At 48.5% G+C, this 24,045-nt stretch overlaps 1 protein-coding gene across 1 annotated transcript; it reads right to left on the reverse strand.

Moving 5' to 3' along the window:
• Positions 1-1,008: 1,008 nt before the first annotated feature.
• Positions 1,009-22,429, reverse strand: CDCP2 (CUB domain containing protein 2). The gene is made up of 6 exons (XM_075003400.1): positions 22,354-22,429; positions 16,952-17,299; positions 15,068-15,409; positions 13,360-13,713; positions 2,976-3,154; positions 1,009-1,326 (listed from the first exon to the last, which is right to left on the reverse strand). The coding sequence occupies exons 1-6, from the start codon at positions 22,427-22,429 to the stop codon at positions 1,009-1,011; spliced, it is 1,617 nt and encodes a 538-aa protein (XP_074859501.1).
• Between the last annotated feature and the right edge of the window lie 1,616 nt (positions 22,430-24,045).

Genomic DNA, 24,045 nt, shown 5'->3' on the forward strand with positions numbered 1-24,045 from the left:
GATCTGGGAAGGGTGACACCTTTACTCCAGGACAGTGAGGCACAGTTTTCAATAGAGATACAGTGTTCCTTAAATATTGCCATACACAACCCCACCTCGATTACCAGTAGCAGACGAGCTTTCACTAGACACCTCACATGCTACCCTTCACAGACAGAGACCGTGCATGAGGTGTGTTAGGTGTAGTGAGCTTGTCAGGTCTGAGAGAGGAGCTGCTTGCAAAAAATACTGAGCATTTGTAGCTGGCACCAATGCACTGTTGCAGTACAGCACTCTAGCTTTGGCAAACCTGTCACCGGCACAGGGCCAAAGTCTGGAGCTTGCTGAGGAAAAGGCCACATTTGGGGAAAAGAAGAAAAACCTCTCTCTTTTGTTTGTTATGTGAATGAAGCTGCTCAAAGGGTGGGACTGTCAGAAAAGGCCTGGGAGATATGGCTGGGAGGGAGAGCAGCTGCTCTGATCATAGGGGTATGACGTGTGTGTGTGTACACCTGAAGAAGAGCACTGGGTTGTTCGAAAGCTTGTCAGTAAAAGATTACCTTGCCCGACTTGTGTGTGTGTGACTGATAGATAAGTGTGGGTTCTATAGCCAACCATTATAGTGTACTTCACAACTGAGCTACAACAGTGATATTTCTAGCTGGAGGCAAACAATACCGATCCCCTTGCTGCAGCACCACCACTGAGGAAGCAAACGGAAACACTTGTAGGAAGACTTCTGAAACCAAAGAATCAGATTTCTAACCCCAACTGACAAACTGAAAGAAAAGAAGAAGTATAGGTAGCTCAGAAGAGGAGGTGTTTGCCTATTGCACTGATTTCTCCAGTGCACAGAAAGAAGATGGCGGATGAAACCAAGCTCTGTTTCAGGATATGGAAGCTGAGTTTCTCTTCTAGCAGCCCCACTGAAACGCTGAGCCCCGGGTTCTGGGATGGAAAGATGCTGGGTGGGGGTGAGCGCCTGCGATGGGGAGAGAGGCAAGAAGGAGCTGGGCGGAAGGCAGGATCCTATAGCAACACGAGTCCAACCACAGCGATCACCATCAGGACACCGGCAAGAATACAGATGCTAATGAAGACAATGTCACTGGTGTCCTGGCGTTTGTGTTCATAGGCCTCCACTGCTTCTGCAGCCTGCCCGTGGGACTCCACCAGGTGCTCCGCGTGCTGGTTTAGCCGGTAGGGGTCAGCACTTGAGAGGAGGTTTACTGAGGCTTCTTTCCTCTTCGGCTCGCACTGCACTTCATACTCATGGATGTCCTCCTGGGTCCCAGCTGAGAAGTCGATATACAGGGTACTGACAATCACGGATGTGTGGTTTCTTTTCTACAAGACAAAGTTGAGAAAGGGTAATGGTTTGTACGTCAGCTCTACAAATGAATGAAAACTAAACCCACAGAGTAACAAGTGTCAGGGCATGGCCAGAGCGAGGGTCCTAAAAGAAAGGATCGTTACAGGGTGTTCGTGGCATTTCACTGCCAGCAGCTTGAAAACAAGTGCTAAAATGTGCATTAATACTAATAAGCCAGAGTACAAGGCTAGGCCAAGGGGCAGAAACCAAGCTGATCAAATTCCCTAGAAATAGGGATCCTTGTTTTCACAGGGGCTGTAAAGAGAGCTGTGCATGAAATTAATGGGCAGCTGGTTTGAAACAAAACCAAGGAAGCATTTTTTCACATCACACACGGTTACCAGTTCTGTTCAGTCAGTGGTGTGACCCAGCACGGACATTCTTAATTGCTAAGCAACTCTAGAATGACAGGCCTATGCTCACAGTAACAGGCTGGAAGGTGGGACTTCCAGGTTCTGTTCCTGACTCTGCCACTGGTTTGCTGTGTGGGCCTGGGCAAGCCACTTGTGCCACATGTTTCCAAACATCACCAGTGATTTTTGTGTTCCTCCGTTTTTGTCTGTCCAGCACCTAGGTCCTGAGGAGTGTTCCCTGTAAGTTGAGCACTTGGGTGGCCACCCAGGATCGATTCGGGTGCCACCCAGTTGATTGGCAGAGCACCCACAGCCTCCCATGGCTGGCAGCATCTTTCTACTGGTGGTGAACATCTGCATCTGCCTCGGTGCACATAACAGCATTTATTACCCACGTGGACAGAAAAAATTAGAGGAAAGATCAGTCCTGAGCATCCCAAATGCCAGCTAAAGTCAACAGGAGCCACAGGACCTCAACATCTCTTAAAAGAAGACCTAGGGAGCCTCATGGTGGATATCCAAAAGGTCAGGCACCCAGAATCTGTGACCATGTCTAAAGAGGGGGGGCCTGTCTGAGAAGCAGTTCCCCTTTGATGTACTGGAGATAGTGAACCCTGGGCATAAAGTTGTGAGATCAGAGATTTGTCCGGTGCATGGAGTTCTTTGGATGCAGCAACAGTGGGGCTTGCTCATGCCATGTCCGAGGACATTCACATTCAAAGCTGCCAAAGACATGTGCATAGTCTGATCTGAATAACTAAAGGCTGGGTGCATGGTCCACATAGTGGGTGGGTTACAGGGACCCAACAGAACACATCCCAATTTAACTGTATAAAAGCCTGCCCTCAAGAAAATCACTTTCTCTCTCTGTGCTTGATTATCCCTATCATACAGATTGGGCTGATATATCTGTTCTCCCAGCCTCAGGCTCCCGGGGTATAAAACTGCAGTGTAGATGTTCAGGGTGCGGGGGCTCTGAGATCCTGCAAGTCACTCCAGCCCAAGTCCAGGTTCCACACAGCTGTCCTTAGCACCATAACCTGGGCCCTGTGAACCTAACTCAGCTGACCCAGGCTCTGTAACTTGCTCCCCCCAAGTTCCCCACCCCCTGCAGAATAGCTGTACCCTTCGGCTTGTTGATTGGGATTGTAAGATCTGCAGGGGACAGACTGTCTCCTACCATGTGTGCATCATTGGATGCAGCTTTTCATCATCTTCAAGTACTTGTTTCAGGTAAATAGGGTTCACACCCTACTATACTGATTACTTACCTGGGACTCAGTCCCACATGTGTCGAACCTTGTGTGTATTTTAAAGTTCAGACCAACCACTTGGGCAGGACAGGATGGTGTCCCTAAATATATCTTATTTCTCTCCAGCTGAGCAAGGGACTGCACAGGAATCTGGATCTGGAAGTCTGTTCGTGTGCAGCTGACGTTCACGGGAACAACTGTTGGTGGGAAGAAAGAAACTTGTCTAAAACTCACCAGACTGCACTGAGTGGGGATTTTCATCAGTACTGGGCAGTGTTTACCACAAGGCTGTTCCCATAGCTGGAGGTAGCACTGTCACTACTTTCCCCAGGTTATACAAAGAAAACTGCTGTTGGCATCTGCCAGTAAGCAACCAATGGTGACAAAGCTTGTGATTTTTATTGTCAGTTGTGATATTTGGCATTTTTCTTTTAGCTCCAGCTGCTGGAATCGGTTGATTACAGGAGTCTCTCAGCTTGTACTTGACAAAAAATACAGTAAAGATCTTAGCCCTCGTAGGAGTGGAGAAAAGCATGGAAATGCATGACCTGAAGGTAGCCTAAAGGATCAGAAAGGAGAAGACAAAGAAAAAGAACTCCATGTTTATCATTTGAAAGCCTCGTGAATTTCAAATCTGATATCAGGATTTCTGGGGGTTGGACTCATGATTTTTGAACACTTGGGGTTAGCAAAATTCCACATGGCATCCATTAATAACACAACTGGGTGTGTGTATTGGATTCCTTTGCTACAAAGAGTGAATCAGAGCACTTGGACCATCCAGAAAGGCTTGGACATCCTGGACCCCAGTTGTGCAAGACCCTGCTGAGGCCAAGTGTTTCAGAGCAGCTTGTAACCCACTGTTGGCACACTGGGATTTCCAGGTGGATTGTGTTTGCACACAACATGGTTAATATCCTGGACCTGGTCCTGCCAGCCCCCTCCCTGGGTGAGCAGTGGGGTGGACAGGATGTCAAACCAGTCAGCTGAAGGCTCTGAGAGCACACGCACAGCCTTCTGCCACATTCTGCCTTCCTGCACACCCCATGGGGCCACACAGTTCAGTGCTACCCCTATGTGGGGCCATGGTAATGTCTAATGTGCCCTCTAATGACACGCAACCCCTGCCCCAGTCCTAGTGCAGCATAGGATTGTCTTCTTGTCACCAGCTGAACACTTAGTTTTCTGCCCTGGGGAGGGAACCCTCTGCTCAGGTGTGTCTGTAACACTGACTGGTATCACTGTGGTCTGTAACACTTCCTCCTAGCTCTCTGAGCAATACTCTGGTTAAAACACAGGGCCACCTACCTACACCGCACAGGTCTGTGCAAAATGTCAGAGCCTGTGCGACATGGTTAGACCCACTTAACCCCTGCGGTAGACCTAGATATATTGCCAGGAGAATTTTCCTATCAATCTAGCTACCACCTTTTGCAGAGACAGGTTCGCTGCGTAGATTGAAAAGCCCCTCTCATCGGCAGAAGTGTCCACATTACAGCCATGCAGCTACAAGGCCATAACTGCTGTAGTGTAGGGTTAAATCGATCCCTCAAATGTCACATTTACTTACATTTATTATGGTTCCAGTCTTACTGGAGAGATTTGCAACATAGCAGCGCATACAACAAGCTAAACAAGGATCAGATACACTCATGTTTCAAATCCACCACAGAATACACCGTCTTAGCAAGCATAGATGCATTTTCAAAATCTGATCAATGCCATCTATGGATGCTGAGTAAACAAGTAACCACTGAAAGCAGCTCCCCTCCCCACCAGCCCGTTGGAGGCAGGACGTGGCATTTAACCCATGTCCCTGCTCCAACAGGCTCCCCTCCTCCTTTCCCCTTGCTATATCAGGAAGTGGGGTGGGCTTTCCACCAGCTCATTCATTTCAGCTGCCTGCCTGTGTGAATAGGGCCCTGCAGGGTCAGCATTTCCCCTCTCGGTGGCTCTGCAAAGAGCCACAGCGAAGGGAGGTGGATGAAATTTCATGGCACACTTGGAGAATTCTCACGGCACACCAGTGTTCCATGGCACATCGGTTGAAAACCACTGGTGTAGACAGCCTGTGCCTCTAGTGTGAGAGGTTTGTTCTCAAAACATGGGATTTTTACAGTCCTTGTTACAGACCTTGTGGGTCTATCTCACAGCTATGGGAAATGTTACACCCAGCCCCTGCAAGTCATCAGCTTTTCAGGAAGGGATTCACTCTGTGATTCAGGCATGGGCAGGAAACACCACGTGGCTGGACGGTGTGAAGCACAGGACTGGGAGCTCAGCTGTTCTGCATTCCAGTATTGGAATGGCCTTGCGTACAGCAGTGCCTGTCTGCCCTGCTCCAGACAACAGGGTAACAATGCACACCTTGCAGGCGTGTGGAGAAGGCAAACCAAGGACGACTGTGAACTGCACAGATGTAAAGTGATAGGGGCCCTGGCACCTTGTGCAGCCATTGATCCCAGTGCATGGTGGGTACAGACAGCTAACTATCAGTAGGGCGACCATATCTCCCTGTCCCAAATATGGGACAGGGAGATATGTGGGGGAGGGGCAGATCGTCCCAACTCCACCAAGCCCCGGGGAGCCAGGAAGGACGCGGCAGCCACTTGCCCTCCCCGAGCCCTGGGGAAGCGGCAGCCCCTGGTGCTTCCTGGGAACCCTGGGGAAGTGGCAGGGACATGCCGGCCCCCCACACTCTCCCTACTTCCCTGAGGCTCGGAGAAGTGACCTATGTGGTCTCAGGCCAGCAGCTGCACCTGCACAGCTGCTGGCGGAAAAGGTCAGCAGGGGGAGGGCCCAAATATGGGACAATTAGTCCCTTTTAAAAAATAAGTAGGGATGCTTTTTTGGTGTGCCAAATATGGGACGGCTGGTCACCCTACCTATCAGAATACGGCCATTTCTCTCTCATTCTGCACTATCAAAACAAAAAAGCAGTTTGTTTTGATAGTGTATAGACTAGCACAGCTTTCCCTCTGTTACTATTCACCCTGCACTAGTGTAACTGCCTACTGGGGGAGCAGGGCAGTGGCGAATCAGGCCCCTAATAGTTCAACAGAAAGCATTGCACTGCAGCTGGCCTTTGTACATGTAGAAGACAAGTATATAAATCATGTGGAAGGGGAAATAAGAACAAAACCCCCATACTATTTAAAAGTGCCTCCCACCAAGGCTTGGCCCAAACACCAAGAGTTATTGAACTATTCTACCTAATGCTGTTTGAATCAGAGTCTTATGAAACTGACAAGAGGCGTTAAAAATCAAATAGGGGAAAAACTCTGCCACTTTACTACACTTGCTACATTACAGAATCATTAGAAGATTTACCAAATAACTAGAGAGCATTAAATCAAGAGGAGGAGAAAACAGATTCTGGCTCTCAAGCAAAAGGCTTCCTTTAAAATGACCATAAATCATACGGCCATTCTAACTCACATCCTTTCATGGGCCCAGCTAGACAGAAAAAGAGCTACACTAATTACAAGAGCCTGATGCAGCCCTCTGCGTGTGTGTAATTTTATGTGCTTTGCCATCACCACACTCAACACACGACAGCATCTGGACTTTACCTGGGGCCCATCTCTTACATTCTCCTACTCTGGCCCTCTCACTGACGAACAGCCATTGGTGGGTACCAGCCACCCTGGGTTCTAACCTGGCTCGTGCAGCCTTCCAGATGTTTGTTGTTTATAGTCCATTAGTTCCAAGAGATCCCAAATCAGATTGGGTCCCACCTGTGCTAACTGCTGTGCACACACAGGGTCAGAGACAGTTCCTGCCCCATGGCATCGTTATAAATAAGGGCCATGCCTTAAGATTAAGTGAACTGCTCCAGATCACACAGGACACCTACAGAAGAACTAGGAATTGAACTCCTCGCTTTCCAACATACGTTAACTACCTGGCCACCCTTCCTCTCTGCAGCCAGAGCAGAAGACTTTCCTATTTGAATATCTGCTGCAGGGAATGAGTCAGTCCAAAGGAAACTTCCAGCAGGAGGCTCGCTCTGTGCAGTGGGAAGCAAACCAAGGTTCCAATCAGGAAGATAGTCATCCTCCTTTGCAGTGGTTGTTTGTGGCAGGTTGGTACCACGCAGACTGTTCACTGCGAGCCAAGGTGTGCAGTGCACAGATCACAGGTGGCTGCAGGACAGTAGCCTGCATAGCTAACTTGCTGAGAAGACAGTGGTTTCATGTCCTTTTCCTTCCTAATTTAACAATCATGTGGATTTAGGCAACATGGGCCTGTGGGATTCAGGAGATTTGGCTCCCTGCTCTGCTGCTGTATCACACTGGGGGAGGCACTTGACATCTGCACCTTGATTTCCTCCATCCCTCCCACACACTTGTGTCTGTCTTGTCTTCTTAGACTCTGCCCTGAAGAGGTTACACTCTGCCACTCACTGTGTGTTGATACAGTGCCTTGCACCAGGCCTGCTGTCAGGGGCTGTTGCCCTGGGGCCCAGTGTTTCAAAGGGGTTCGGCACTCTGGCTGCTGCTCCTTTGGTGGAGCTCTGGGCCCCTTTGAGGTAACAGAGCAGTGCTGCTCTGCCACTCCGTGTAGCTGGAAGGGAGGGAGACCCATAGCCGCGGTATGGGTGGTGCTAAGGGCTGACTGCCTGTGGCCCTGCTCCTTCAGACAGTGGCCACACCCCTTCATCACTTGGCCCCGCCCCTTCTGGGGGCCCAGAGCTGGACACCCTTCCCACAGTGGCTGTTGGCCCGGCTGCCTAGCACAATGCAGCCCTGCTCCTCGTGAAGTGTCTCAAAGCTACGACAAATCACACACAGCGATTAGGAGAGGGAGGCAGAATCAGGGCCTGGATGCACTAAGATTAAAGCCACCCAACCGACGTCGGCATACAGCCCCCCGCCCCCGCCAGCTATTACATCGTTTCTGCGCATCTGCACTTTGCTTTGCTGGCTGGCGGTGCACGTCCTCACCAGGAGGATGTAAATCGATAGTACTGCCAGCGTGGGGCATTGTGGGATGGCTTCTGGCAGCCAGTAAGTGTCATTTAAGCAATGCAAAGTGTACTCTGGCACTGCACTGACCTAACTACCTCGACACTGATGCTACGCATCTCCTGGAGGGAGAGTTAGTCAGCGAGGGCTGGGCTATGCTACAAACACTCCCCAGGTGCAGCTGCAGTGCGCTAGTGCAGCTGCTCTAAGCCAGGGGTCAGCACCCCTCCAGCATGGGTGCCAAGAGTGGCACGCGAGCCAATTTTCATTGGCATGCGAGGCGGGAGCTCAGCCCTGCCCCTCCTCCTCCAAGCAGCCAGGAGCTTGCTCAAAGCCTGTGGAATAACAAAAGACCAGCTAATGCTACCAGCCACCACCTAAACAGGAAAGCTCTGCATCGTTATCTATTTATTAACGAAGCTGTTCTTAGTAGAATATTAGTGACTTTAAAAATATCTCTGGCACCTGGACCATACATAGAGGTCAAAAGGTCAAATTTCAGCACTCCACCTTGGAAAGGTTGCTGCCTCCTGCTCTAAGTTGATGGAGAGAGAGCTCTCCTGGTGGCATAATAAAACCATGGCCACGAGAGGTGGGAGCTATGTCAGAGCGAGATGTTCTCCTGCCAGCGTAGCTGTCCACACCGGCACTTGGGTCATGTCAGTTGCCTTGCTTGGGGGTGGTTTACTTATACCCCTAGCAATGTAAGGCCAGTTCTACACTAGACCTTAAATTTGATCGTAGATACACAATTCCAGCTATGGCAGTTGCATAGGTGGAATCTACTTGTCTGCAATTGACTTACCTGGCCATCTTCACTGATGGCAATTGATGAGACAAACTCTCCTGTTAACCTCCCTTACACCTCACGAGATTGAGGTGTAGAGGGGTCGACTGTCAACTCCTCATAATTCGATTTGACATGTCCCCACTAAGTAGGTGAAACTGAACTCTGGAAGATCAACCCTGTCCAGACTGATCTTCTAGGTAGCGAAGATATACCCTTAATTACAGAGACACAAACAGCAGTGAGTACAGTCCTTCAGTATAGTGGGCAGTTACGTCTGCAGGAGTGAAATTTTAGTGTGGTTGCTCTGAAAGTTAGCTTAACACCTGCTCCTTGGGTCAGCCTAACTCTATAGAGTCCCATCAGCTGAAAACAACTAGCTAGTATCTTTTATACTGCAGAACCCAGAAGACTCCTGTCCCCAGAGCACCCCACCGGCGTACTTGGGGGTGACTGTGTCCCTCTGCGCGGAAGACATTCCGATGTTTGGACAGGATTTTAGAATTTTGTATGCCCCGTCTGAACTTTGGTGATGGAGTTATAACACCTTAAGTACATGAGGTTTGTAATCACAACACTGATTCCACTTTAACCACAGCAACGCTAGGGAGGGGCAGGCAGCTGTCATCTCCCTTCTCTTTCTGTCACTCAGCCCAAGAGATTACACTGCACTGTCACTGGAAGTGGAGGAAAACAAGACGCAGCAGCGGCTACGCCAGTCCCATCTGCAAACACACACAAACTATGCCTTAGCTGAAAGCCTTCTGAAGGCCCAGAAAGGATCTTCTTGAGCAGAAATAGGTCATGAATCATCCCTGATGCAACAGGTCAGCTCCAACACAATTATCTTGAAATACAGTGAATACCATCAATTTGCCAGCTTTTGGGGAGGCACAAAGGTCGACAACAGTCTGAGGAACATTAGACAGCAAGGCAGAGTCTGGGCAGCTCCTTCCCCAGCTACCTCTCTGTCTTGGAATCTCCATGCTGACAGAGGGTGGCTGTCAAAGCCATGGACTGGCCGCACAGCCTGGTTGGGTGCTTTCCACAGAGACAGCCCTTGCTGGGATTTCACAGGCCCCAGGGCACTAACGTGACTTTGCAGATAAAATGCTTAGGAAGCTTTCAGTGAAAATGGAGTCCACAGGACACTTTTATTTCTAAGGGACTATTGCTCGCAAGAGAACGTCTCTAGCTGAGGTTCGAGGAGGCCTCTTGCCAGTCTGATAAGGACCCACCCTGATTTGTGCTCACTGCTTGCATGACTTTCAGCCATGGTAAGTCAGGTGTAAGAGGCTCCACCAATTCCTGCCAATCCTCCCTCCTGTCTTGAGGGCAGGAGATAAGTCTCCAGATGTGGGAGACATGGGATATAAATAATCATCAAAGAACAGCAGAGTTTAAATAGGTCCCTGTCAGGACATTTCAGGTACACAGACTTTAAAGCCATATGACCATCTCTGCCCTCCTGTACAACACAGGCCAGAAAACTTCCCCTTGGGTATGCTGGCAGCTTGAGACAAGAACTTTCCCGGCCAGAGGAGAACATAGTCTATGGAATGTCAGGACTGACAGATGGGACCACACTGGTGACTCATCTAGACCCATTACCTGTTTGCAACACTGCCCAGCACTAGCTGCTTCAGAGGCAGGCGCAAGGCTCCCCACAGAAGGAAGATACTCACATCTGCCCCCCAGGGGAGCTTAGGGCCAGAAGAAAGGACCAGATCATCAGGTTTGGCCTCTGTACATCACAGGCCATGGATGCATCCAGCACCCGCAAAGGAAACTAATCATCAAAATAGACCAAAATACCACATCCCACAGGAGACTGCATAATGGGCCATAGGCAGAGAATAGGAGGGGTCTGTGGGGCCCCAGTGCCCCAGGCCCCTACAGCAGCAGAGAAATGATTAAGTGAGATATACCCAGATAATCTTGGTGAGTCACACTTACACTCACACACACACGCATATGCGCATGCAGCAGGAAAGGCAAACCCCCCCCCAAGGTCACTGCCAATCTGATGGTGGGGGGATGGGAATTCCTTCCTGACTGCACCTGTGGTGATCAGTTCGATCCCGAGCAGGAGAGCAAGCACCCGCTGGCCCAGCACCTGAGACAGAGAGACACTGCTCAGAGCCACCTCAGAGCTCAGGCCCACACCGCCCAGCATCCCATCTCCCCCCGTGGCCAGCTCACGTGTCATTTGAATACAAAACCAAATCACTGCCGCAAAGCCTCCCAGAACACAACACAGGGGGCACGTGCAAGATTTCTTTCTGCAGCAGGGCCAGCAGCCACCATGGGACCTGCAGCAAAGTAGGGGGAGGGGTGCTGCATGAAGGGGCAGGGACAAGAGCAGAAGGGGTGGGGGGCTGAGGGCAGAAGGGGCGGGGCCAAGGGCAGTCACCCCTAGTGCTGCTGGGATTGCAGCTCTGGGCACCCCACAGCTGCATGGAGTGGCAGAACAGCACTAGTGGCATTTCAAAGGCTCAGGGTAACTGCCCCCTTTTCTCCCCACCATCCCATGCAACCCCTGCTGGTAGCCAGCTGAAACCCTGAAGCATAAGCCTTTAGCGCTGTAAATATAGACCAAAAGCGAGCCCCAGTGCTCCCCCATCCCAAGTAACCCCGTCACACAATTGCACTCCTAACTCTGCCCAGCCCTTTACTGAAACTGTTTGCCCCACAACTTCTGTTGGGAGGCTGCTCCAGAACCTCACCACTCTGATGGATAGAAATAGTCTCATTTCAAGCTTGGCTAGTTTATACTCTCTTGTTCTTGGGCCAACACTGTCCTTTAGCTTAAACAGCTCTTCAGCTTCCCTGGTATTGACCTGCCAAGTGCATTTAGACAGCACAAGCCACCCTCCCACCCCCTTGGACTTTTTGTTGCCAGATTAAACAAGCCAAACTCCTCCAGCCTCTTCTCCTCCCCACCACGTCTTAGTAGAAAATCTCTGCACTTGTTCCAGTTTGAATCCATCTCTCTAGAGCAGGGGCAACCAGGAGTGTGTACATTACTATAAACAGTGAGCAGGCCTGTGCCACCTTAAAGGTGAACAGATTTATTTGGGCATAAGCGTTCACGGGCTGCATCTGAGGAGGTGGGTTCCAGCCCATGAAAACTGATGCCCAAATGAATTTGCTAGTTTGTATGGTGCCACAAGATCCCTTGTTAGTGTTGTTTTTTCTGAAACAGTCTAACATGGCTACCCCTCTGAAAAAAATATTCCAAATCAGGTCCTACCAGTGCCTTGTACTGTGACATTAAAGCATGTCTCTCTTTACTGGAAATGCCCAGCCTAACACAGTTTCAGCTCACATTTCTCTTTTCTCTCCTCTCCTTCAAGCCTGCAGACCTTGCTCCTTTTCATAGGTGACTGGAGCCAACTCTGGCCACGTTCTAAGGCTTGCCTGTTGAGACAGACTTGTAAAGAATCATGACAGGGTAGTTATGAGAGAAGGCCAGCAGTTTACTGGTGGATACCCAAATGTTAAGTATCTACTTACTTGCATAAGCTCTTGCTTGAATATCTTAGCAAGACCATATTTGGGAACACAGGAAGGAGCCTGTATAGTTCACCTGTCACGGCTTGGTCAGTCTCGTAGGCACCCTATCTGCCCAATCCCAACTTGGTATCACCCCCAGATACTGGGTCACCAGGAAGAAGCATGGCCTACTGTTTTGGCTAGGTGGTTGGGTAGTGTTAAACTTAAACTAAAACGGAAGTGTGCCATTACTGTGTTTGTAGAGGTACAGCTGGGTAATCAATGTGGGCAAAGAGCCACTGGCTAGCCTAACTCTCACGGCTAACTTTTGCACAGTTGCCTGATTTGCATGTGCCATTATAGTAACTGCATGCATGCACACTGGGGAGCAACATAACATATGAGCTAGATTGTAAAAAGGAAACCGTGACTAGAATAGCAAAAGCAAGAGAGAGTTTGAAGGTGATGGATAAGATCTGGAAAAGGAAACTGACTATCTTGGGAAGGAACCTGAGTGTCTTGAAAATGTTCATTCATTAGCATGATGTACAGATATGAGACATGGGTAATAATGAAAGATTCAAAGAGAAGGATATTTGTGTTCAAGAGGAGTTGTTATAGAAAGATCCTGAGAATAGGATGGATGCAGAATGTCACCAATGAGGAGTTATATAGGGAGAAGCAGCTGAAAGAGAACCTACTGCAGAAGGTTATACAATGGAAGTTACAGCTATTTGGCGTATCTGCAGAATGAACAATGAGTGGAAAGTCAAGACCCTGGTATTTAGCATAATGGATGGTTCAAATAGGAGAGGCAGACCCCACAGAGAATGGGTAGATGATATAGCAGGCTGGCGTGGAGCTCGTCTACAGAAACTAAGCCACTCTGCACTGGACAAGGAAAGATGGAAGAAAATAGTGAGGGAGGCATAGGACACCAACAGGTGCTGAGCCCATGGTTTTTGATGATGATGATTTGTGCAAAAGTTTGGTGCACAAATTTGCTCACATTTTTGTGCACATACTTTTGGAACTCAGATTGTCAGATGCTTACTGACTGTCTCCATATGCATAATTCTCCATATCCTTATCCTACTCATCTCCAGCTAAGAGTGCGTGACAACCAGATCAATGTATTGCATCATTGCCTTACCTCCAATATATGCTACTGAAAACCCCCGGTTGGCCACATTCCTGTCTGTGTGGAGGACCAACAGCAGTTTGTTTCCACTGGATGTTATGGGAGACACCATCTCTCTCCCACACCACTTCCCCAGGAGAGAAGCATTCTCAGCACCTCCATCAAATGCTGCCAGATGGTCATAATCACAGCCATCTGTTAGGCTGTTCCGCCCCTCCAGAGCCAAGTCCAGGAAGAAGACTTTGATTCGGTACCCTGGGGGAAGCTGGATCATCCAATGACATTTGATGTTGTTAGGGTAAAAGTTAGGATACTGAGGACTGGAGAAATTCCCTTTGATAGCTGTGTATACTTCCTGGCATTCACCTGGTTAGAAAAAGAAAATGCATTAACAACTGAACAGAAACCCCTGGATGCAGAGGAGCAGCTGTTAGCAGCTAAGGGTTCCTGTCACTTATTGCTACAATACATTGCAACAATGATCTTTTCTACATAAAGCGTTCACAGCCATGCATTGTGTAGATCTGCCGCTGACTCAGTTAGGTGAATCGCCAGCTGCACGCTTGCAGCCAGACTCCACATACTGCAAGGATTTAAAGAACAGCGTCAACAACAGCACGTGTGGCTTTTCCACTAAGGACTTCAGTGTGCGAAGAAGGGGAAAGGATCCTTCACCTCCACCTCCAGCCAGGGAAACAGAGAAGCTAAAAGCTCAGCATGTCCCGTGCCCAGCACTGAGGTGGGTGGGTCATTCCTACAGTCAGAGCAGGGGTCAGGATCAGGCCTGGGTTACCTGGAGTGAAGCAAGGCTGGCACTAAACAGGCACAGGTGGTATCAGAGGGAAAAGTCTTTGAACAGCCAAACCAATGGGAAACCAAACCAATGGGAAAAGGCTGTGAACAGAGTCTGAATGACTCTTGCTGCTATTTCTTCCCACTAGTCAGGCAGTGTAGCCCATTTGTCAGCCTGCTACAGCCCAGCTATACTTGTTAGGTTGCTTGGAGACTGGATCTGCTGCTGCAGGCCCTGGTTCCTGGATGTGCTACCCCACTGAGTTAAAGGGGAGCTTTGCCATTGAGTTCAAGGATGCAGGCTGTGGCCTTTGCAGAGGGTGGGTGGACTTGTGGGTAAGGTGCTGGCCTAAGACACAGGCATTGTAGGTTCACGCCCTAACTTAAGCACAGGGTTCCTGTGAACCTCTCGGTAAATCTCCTGGTTGCTTTGTCTCTCAGTTCCCCATGTATGAAATGAGGTTGATACCATTTCTCCACAAGGATGCTCCATAAATGTTTTGAAGGCTCTGATGCTACAGTAATGGGGGCTGCTGAAAGACCTAGATAGAAATGATTTGCTCAAGATCGGAGGAGGAGGAGATGAAACTCTTGTCTCTCAAATTCCCAGTTCAATCACCCTGCCCAGTGAACCATGTGGCCTGTGCTTTTTATGTGAATGGATGTGACATGGATGCTAGAAGAGCGCTCTCTCCCCCTCTGGGAGTCCCTCATATATTAAAGCTTAAAATTCACAAGCATGACACCCAACCATTTTGCTTGCTTGCCCACATGCAAAAAAGACTTGCCATTGGTGGAGGAGCAACGAATTTATCCTCCACCAACCTTTCTGAGATCAACACCCTCGGACAGTGGAATTGAAGGAGAGGGCCCAGAAGGCTTCCCATACATCTGGTAGTTTACTATGGCCAAGCAGTTCCCTCCATACCTGAGAAAAAATTGGCCTTGAAGCCTCTACCTCCTATGTTAAAGTCTGACTTGAACACCACCAGGAGCTCATGAGTGGAAGAGACGATATCCGGAGGTTTCACAGTCCCACAGTAGTGGCTGAGATGTGCGTCCCCCATCGTGGGCCCATCATAGATGGCCACATAATCAAAATTGCATCCCTCATTGTTTTCCATCTGAAAATCAACAAAAGCCAGCTTGATGACGGAGTTGGGCACTGCCCGGATGATCCAGCGGCATTCAGCATTGTTGGGGTAATTCTCAGGGTAATCGGGGCTGGTTATTACGCCAGAAAGGCCCACAAGCAGGCCCCCACAGACATCTAGAAACAAACACAGACTGGTTACACATGTAACGCATCAGAGGGACATCCCAGGGCCCAGACAGGTGATGGAGAACATCAACACCCACGCCTCATCCCCAGACAGAGGAACAAAGGAGTCAAAGAAACATCTTAGGAGGGTAGAAGGCAGTAGGTTGTCTCTGTTTCATAAAGAAAAGTGGTTTCCCACCAAACGAGCAGAGCAGCCCAGACTTCATTCCCTGCATAGACTGACAATTGGCTAATATACTAGGTCTGGGAGAATCTTTCTTCAGGGGGCATTGTAGAGAAAGTGCTTTTTAGTGTCCTGTCCTGTTTTTCACTAGTTAAAATGGAGACACAAGATGTGCTAAGGTCCCATGGCAGGGCTGAAGTCTTCTGTTACACCAGTGCACCCCTTCTGCTATTCGTAACAGAGCTGTCCCTGTCTAACAACACAGAGTTTGGCCCCCAGAACCTTTATTCCTGGTAATGTTGCAGGAAAGAAATCAGCTTGTCTCAGAGCCCAGAGTAGTCTATGGGCTGGCAGTTAGAAAAAGACATCTTTTTAGTTGTCAAGTAAATACACTTGCCCTGAAAATCACTGTAATACTGGAGCCCCAGGATTTTGTAATTCACTTCTCAGATTACAGCTGCACATTGAGCTTAATGCTAGGCAAGGCCTGTAATTTCTTGAGGGAGGAAGGAATAATTGGGTGAACTAGACCCCTGTAGCACCCTGCTGGAGGCTCGTTGACTTGCCACACCCATCCCGTCAAAAGATAATAGAGAGTTCTTCCAAGCAGACTAGAGAGGCTGCAGGGGAAGCTGCTATCAGGATCCAGGATGGCCATATAGAAGGAGCTGCAGACCAGAGGAGCAGTCAGTTGCTCTTGAGAGCTCCTGGAGAGCAAACGGGTGACTGGCTAACAGAGAGAAACAGAGACAGAGAGAGCTGAAATACCATGGACAGCTCCCAGTGGAGTACTTACTGAAAACCAGGCTATCCTGGGACTTTGAGAGAGAGCCCTGCAGTAAGGGTGAAGAGAATATGCTGCAAGGAAGGAACCCCTGATGGGCACCACTCTATCCCAGGGTGGGACCAGCTGGAGGGACGTTGCAGTGAGCACTGAGATGGGCCCTGTTAGACGTACCACGGATGTACCCCGGCTGGGGCTTGCTGACTTTGACACAGAGGTGGCATGTGTGAAACTCAGCTGTGGGGGCCAAGTCGTCAAAGACCCTCCATATCAGAGAGTGCAGGCACACACACTCAGTTGGGGGCACTCATAGGAGACAAGCGCAACTCTGTCAGAGGGGGACTTTCAGCAGAGTTCCTTCAAACGCCCTGGAACTGACTAGATTCGTATCAGAACTGAACCAGGTATTCATCCGAGCCCTAATTATTTCTCTCTATATAATGTTTTAACTCTACTTTGCGGGACAAAGGTGCTCACTGAACAGTCTTTTTATCCATTGCTATGCCGCAAAGGTGGAAGCTTGTCAACCAGGCTTGTCATGCATCAGCCCCCGGAGGAAATGGCACAAAAAACTTTTCCCGACCTTTCCGGTAAGCTGCAGAAAAGCCTCGACTGGCCACATGCTTATCTGAGTGGAAGAGGATGGACATGACATGCCAGGAAGATGTAAACTGTGGAGGTGAGCTCCTGCCACAGAACTTCCCCAGGAGATTCCCCTCATCCTTGGAGAAGCCATTGTAGATTTTGAGGTAGTCGTAGTCACAGCTATCATGATATTCCAGGTCAAAGTGGTCAAAGGTCAGCAGGGCCGAGGAGCCTTCTGTGGCCACTATAAGCCAAATGCACTCGGTGTCATAAGGATAGAGTCCAGGGAAATTAGGGCTGGAGAAGTTGCCATAAGGTGCGGAGAGGACCCCACCACATTTAACACCTAGAGAAAACAAAACAAGTCTTAAAAAATCTGAATAAGCTGCAAAATATTTATCTGCTTGGTAAATCCCCAAAGCCTGTGATTTGCAAACCAGCTGTGATAGCTGCTCATTGTACCTGTTAGCTCTTAAACAGCATCTATGGTCCAGCCCAGCAGTGTCTGCATGGAGGCTGCATCTACACAGCAGCACTACAGTAAACTTTTTCATATCTGGCATGCTATCATCCAGAACTCTCAAATAACTGGCATTTTAATCCTACGTAAATTCTAGTTATGCTTTCCATAGGCATAGTGTAGTGAAAGTAAATACAAATAAACACAGCAAATACAGTATAAGTTTACAGCATACAATACTGCTGTTGTTGATGCATAAAGTACTCTGCATACATTTGTTTGTTTCTTAATATCTAATCTTGTTTTGCTTTAGTGCTATGTATGGCTGGGTATACCTCCCTTTTATCCAGAATATTTGAGTATTTGTCAACCTCCTGGTTATGGGGCTGCCAGATATGAAAGAGTTCACTGTATTTTGAAATAATCCATTCTGAAACAGCTACTCTGAAATAGCTTATTTTGCAATAAACACAGCTACACACAAGAATGCATTTCCAAATAGCATGTCTGGACACAAAAGGGTGTGTCTATTCAAGCCCCCTCCTTTTGGAAGGGGCATGTTAATGAGGGAGTTTGGAAGATGCTAATGAGGCGCTGCTATGAATATTCAGTGACTCATTAGCATAATGGCGGCTGCGGCGATTCAAAAATGCCGCTTTCAAATTGTGTGCCTCCTGTGTAGCCAGGGGCTTTTTGAAAGGACCCCCACCCCCCGTCTTCAAAAGCCCCTTCTTCCCAAAACAAATGGGAAGAATAGGCTTTCGAAGTCCTGGGGGCTGTTTCGAAAGGCCCCCAGCTACACAGGTGGTGCGTGATTCGAAAGCGGCATATCTGAACTGCCACAGCCAGCATTATTCTAATGAGGCACTGTACATTCGTGGCAGCACCTCATTTGCTTCTTCCGAACTCCCTCATTAAAATGCCCCTTCCGAAAGGAGGGGGCTCATGTAGACACACTCAAAGAGCCTATTTCAAAATAGTGTCATTGGAAGTCATTATGGCTTGTTTTGAAACAGTCTATTGAGTGTCTCAACAGCAGGTATTTTGAAATAGCTGTTTCAAAATAGGGGTTATTCCTCCTACAATGAGGTGCAAAATTTGAAATAATGCCCACTGTTTTGAATTTATTTTGAAACAGCGTGTGTGCAGTGTAGATGTTCGTCCCCTGCAGCTCCCATTCATCACCGTTCCTGGCCAACGGGAGCTGTGGAGCTGTCACTCAGGGGATGGGGGCACTGCACAGAATCCTGGCTCTGTAGCCCTGCTCTCACCCCCCCAACCCTCCCATGCCCTTCATACTGAGGCCCACCCCAGAATGTGCACTCTCAGCTGGAATCCTCTCCACCCCAGAACCCCCAACCCCCTGCTCCAGCCTGAAATTCTCCTCCACAGCTTGAACCTCTCATTTCTGGCCCCACAGGAAGCCCCTGCCCCTGCCCCCGCCCCCGCCCCCACCCCGAGCCCCAGCATCACGGGCATGGGTGACAATGTTCTAGGAAGTTCAAGTAAAGCATGGTTCTCAGAAAGTCTGGAAGGTTCCACAAAATTCTACAAAGGTCCAGAACATTCTAGGAGGTTAGTGGAAAATGAATTTGCATGTGGAATACCTGCAACATTTTATTTCAAACATTCAATTTTCCCTTGTGTTGATAACAAAAATACCAGCACCCTGAGCCCAGCACACCTCCAAGCCTACCACCCGAGGCAGTCCCTAGATATAGCCCAGTTTACCACATCTGGGAGCAAAGAAAGACGCTCCCTCCCTTCTGAGGGACACGCATAGATTCTCAGACAAGTCTAGGTGCTCTCAGGGTGCATTAAGTCTTGTGCAAATCAGTAACTACTGAGAGCGAGGGCAGCCCCAAACCTTTGCCCATCCTTTGAACTGAAATCAGACCCTGGGGAGGATCAAAGGGGATAGCTTAGCTTTTGGGTCACTCATGTTTTGTGCATCTTTGGCTTCCAAGCTCCTCTGGGAGATGATGGTGCCATGGTACCTCCAACCAGACTGTCCAATCTTTCAAGTTCTTCTACAAAGCAAACAGAGGCCATGAACTCTTGGCAGCTCCCCTGCCAGTAGCAAGTGCCTCTGTATAGTAAATAATTTTTTTGACGGAGCCCCTTGTGACATGCAAGCACTGATTATTTGTCCTGATCCTGAGAGATGCACATCTTTAGTCCAGGACCAAGTTCACAGTACCTTCGTTTTAGAGAAAATCCAGAACTAAAAGGCTGGACCACAATGGCTCTTAACATTGGTGATATTCTGATCTCAGTCCAAATATTTGTGTCTTGCCTCTGTGTCTTAAGGAGCATCTGAACCTCTCCAAGGGAGGGATCATGGGTCTCTTGAGTTAACTTAGTGACAAAGCCAAATTGTCAAAAATCCAGCTCTACAAAAATTGTTAACATGGTGGTGCTTTTCAGCCAGAATTTCCTCTGCTAGACTTCATTTACTTGACAGGATCTTGAATCCATTTGGAAGAAGATAATTTTGTTGTTGTGAGCTTTTTTTTTTAAATAAATACTTAGAGAAGCAAACAAATATTTCAGAAAACTAATTGAAGACTGAGGTAGAGATTTCCACGTTACCACCCCTCAGTCTTTAACAAACTAGAAGTGTAAAACACAAATCAACCAAGCAGATGAAGTATTTGATCCTATGTCCACTGACTTCCCCCGGGCAGACACATGGCTGCAAAGAAGGTCCAAGTGCTCATGGGTAAATCACTGAAATCTTGTGCCATTAATATGGTAGAAATATTTCATTTCTATTGTTGAAAAGCAAATCCAAAACGATCTCAGTTCTATAGAGGCAGGTCTTTGGCTCATGTGCACAATCCGTTGATTTCAATAGAGACACCAGCTGAAGCACTGCCTACTGTGTGAACTGCTGGGATGACAAAGGAGAAATGGACCAGGGGTGCTTCCAGTGAGGGACAAGGGTTAATCAAGTGAATATAAGCAAAAACCACCACATCAAAAGTAAACAACCCCCATCCTACGGCTCAAATCAGTCCTATGCCCTGGGAGTAGGGGAACCCTGACATTCACCTCCAGTCTCACCAGCAGTCATCTGAGAGCCTAGTTGTGGAGCACCTGCACAAGAGGAGGAAGAAGCTGGGTGGAGGTTAACCCTATGCTTGCTATGGAATTGGGAGCAGCCCTGCCACACAGCACATACTGCCTGTACAGTCAACATAAATAAAAGGAAACACATCAATGAGTAAATACAGTAATAATAACGTACAGCAATACCTAAGGGCTTGACCTGAAAGTGTGTCCTCACATTTGTGCTGCAGCCAATGAGCTGGCCCTCTGACAGCAATTCCGGGCTCCACGGCAGAACAGATAATGGGCCCCTACGACCAGTCCGCTGGGCACGTCGGCCCTGCTACACATGCACTGCTGGCATGTTCCCTCTCACTTTTTTTATTCACATGAGCAACACATGCATCAAAGTACGAGCACTAACAGCAGATGTGCGCCAACAGTACAAACCAACCAATCAACCAAAGGAGTTACAATGAATATTTTTTACAGTAATGACCATAAGGATAATAACCACTCCCCCGCACCCAGGAGAAGCAAGGCATTTTAGAACTCACTAAAGAATTAAATTTGAGTTTAAGAGAAATTAAAAGTATGAAATGCATGACCATTTAAAACATTAAAATAACATACTTTGCAAGAATACAATTACAGGGAATGTGTGTGCGTTGTAGGCAGTACCAAGTAGTAACAACAATTATGTGTTGGGAGGTGAGTGTGACACTGATAGGACAATATATATGTTAGCGTATGTACGAGTGTGTGTCTGTCTCTCACACACGCGTGCACACACTTATGAACATTCTAACACATATCGTACTGGATCTGTGTGTCACACTCACATCCCAACACATGCTTGTGTTATTACTTGAGAGCGTGACACTAATGCAAACAGGACAGTGTGTGCACGAGAGAGAGAAAGAGAGAATATGACTCAGACACAGGACAGTGTGTGTGTGTGACTGACACAAGTGTGTGTGTGTGAGAGAGAGTGTGTGTCACTCAGAGACATAACAGAGTGTGTGTGTCAGAGAGAGAGTGTGACTCAGAGACAGGACAGTGGGTGTGAGTGGGTGTGGGGTTAGGTGGGGTCACGTCCTATCGGAGGGATGAGACCAGAGGACAGAGAGGAAAGAGGCCACAAGAAATCCCACCTCAGTTAACAGGGGACCAAACACCCCCTCCCACACACACACTCAGAAGAGGCCCAGGGGATCCATTCAGGCTGGAGTGAAGCCCCAGAGCAGCCAGGCAAGGGGAGCAGCTGGTTGGGAAGGGGTGGATGATCTGAGCACTTGGCTTAAAGTGACAGGGAGCTCTCTGCCCTGCCACTCTGAGGACCCTGGCAGGGCTCAAAGTGCAGGGAGCTCTATCCCGCCCACCCTGCAATGCTGCTGGTGCTTGGCAGCCCTGAGCTTGGGGGTTTCAAGGAGCATGGAGTGCTTTCTCCTCTCCTCTCCTCCCCGCTCCCCTTTGCATATCCGAGCTCTGGGGCTCCCTGCAGCTGCTGCCAACCTGCTATAAGAGCATATTTAAAAGGATTGGGCAGCAGCAGCCCCGGGCCCCCTTATGTCCACCAGGCCTCTATGCAATTGTCTCCTTTGCCCTCCCCTGTCGGTGGGCCTGCCTTTGAAGCTGTGCATGTGTAAAGCTGGTTCATGTGAATAAGGGCTGGCAGGATCAAACATAGATAAACCAGACAAAGTATCAAAACTACCATGAAACTGACCTAAGTCATTCCTGCACACACACAACAAGTCACCTAGGCACAGGCCTGCTGTGAGAATCCTCTGAGAGCTACTTGGGCTGGACTTCAAAGGCCAGCGGAGGGAGGCCCTGGAAGCTAACACCTGTGGTTTGGTGCAGAGCATGGCCACACAGAGTCTTACCTTTCTTAGCATGCAGCCTGTCCGCCACCCACAAGCCAGCCATTGCTACCAGATAGCTGAAGTGAATGTGCAGCATCCTCGGACACAGCTGTGATATGAGGCAAACACACCTATGGTCATGTAACAGCAAGGGATTTTTCTCCAGGTGGCCTCGCTGAAAAAAACTAACAAATAAAAAGTGAGAGGCTGGTAGAATTAGCAGCAGGATGAATAATTCATTGCCATGTTTGAATTAGTAACCTGATATAGTCCTTGTTCCCTTCACTTGGTTTTAATGATCTGGATCAAATATCCCTAGGATTTACACTGTGCCAGATACACTGTCAATGCACTCTCCTTAGGCGAGATATTAATGTTTCAGCTATGGTACATAACTGCAGTAAGTCTGGGCTGACAATACAGCCTTCTGGGGTTATGGAAATAATTTAGTTCACGAAGAAAGACAGTGAACCAAAATAGGGATTTCAACCTTAACATGGAAATGTACCTGAGGAATCAACTTGATTTATACTGCAGCACGGGCTCTCACTCCACAAAGCCAACTGTTGCTAAAAGCAAGAGAAACAGCCAACATATTTTAGTTCATATTTTTAAACAAAACCCACCTCTCATTGCTGGTCGCTGGAGTGGTGTTTATCAAAACTCTAAGGCTTTTCAGAGGCAAAGGTTCTAGCTTTCTTATCTGCCCAAAGGGTCCGGCTGGTTAGTTAGCAGCATCTGCAATTCAAAACTCTGAGTGAAATCCACAGAAGAATGTTGAGATGCCTAGCAGGAGCTGGCCGGGGAAGGCTGTTTAACCAGCATTTAGCTGATGAAAAGTGGACAAGGAAGGGCGGTTCACTTGCTTGGCTATGTCTTGTGTCTTGGCTTTATTGGCAAAAAACAGCACAGTCTGAAAACCAGGCAGGACTCTGGCTTAGACTAATGGTTCACTGCTATCTGTGAATATGGTTTGCTATAGGGTGACCATATTTCCCTATCCTGAAAATGGAACATGTGTTAAAATTAAATGTTGAATCTCGCTGATCCGGCACTGTATGGACCTGACTGGTGCTGGATGAGAAAATTTGCTGGACTATGGGAGGTCAATATTGTCTAGCACATTACCAACACTTCCACGGCTTACTGGGCCCTTAGACACATTTAGGGGTAAATTACAGCTAAATAACAGCACAGAACACTGACAGCCAGGATGGGTGGCTGTAAACAAACTTTATGGGACCTGGGGAAACTTGGCCACTCCCATGATAAATGGTTGTCCCGTGAACTAAAATCATGTCAGATTATGGCTGTTGCCAGATGAGAGAGTTCTGGATTAGAGAGGTTCAACTTCTACTTGTAGTCAAGCAACTTCAATGGCAACCAATTGTATAAATGTTCAAATTAACATTAAGGTGGCTGAGCTCATTAAAAAGAAACACACATTGAACATCTCTGGAAATCACTGCCCCCTACCCCGGCTACTCCAGAGCTTAGCTAATGGGTACAGAGAGGTTTGCCTGTGCCTGTGAAGGGCTCCTTTTGGTCAGTAGGCTGGGACGGAGGGTTTGGGCCTTCATAGGGCACCAGCCAAGCCAGCAGGGGCAGGAAGGCCTCTCTTGCTTGGGCTGTTGGTGAGCTGAGCAGTCCAACCAGGGGCTGGTTTCCACACAGTGCTGCGGGGGCAGGGGGAGTGGATATATGGAGTAGCTG

Source organism: Carettochelys insculpta, chromosome 9, assembly GCF_033958435.1.
Source record: "Carettochelys insculpta isolate YL-2023 chromosome 9, ASM3395843v1, whole genome shotgun sequence".
Taxonomy (NCBI): Eukaryota; Metazoa; Chordata; order Testudines; family Carettochelyidae; genus Carettochelys; species Carettochelys insculpta.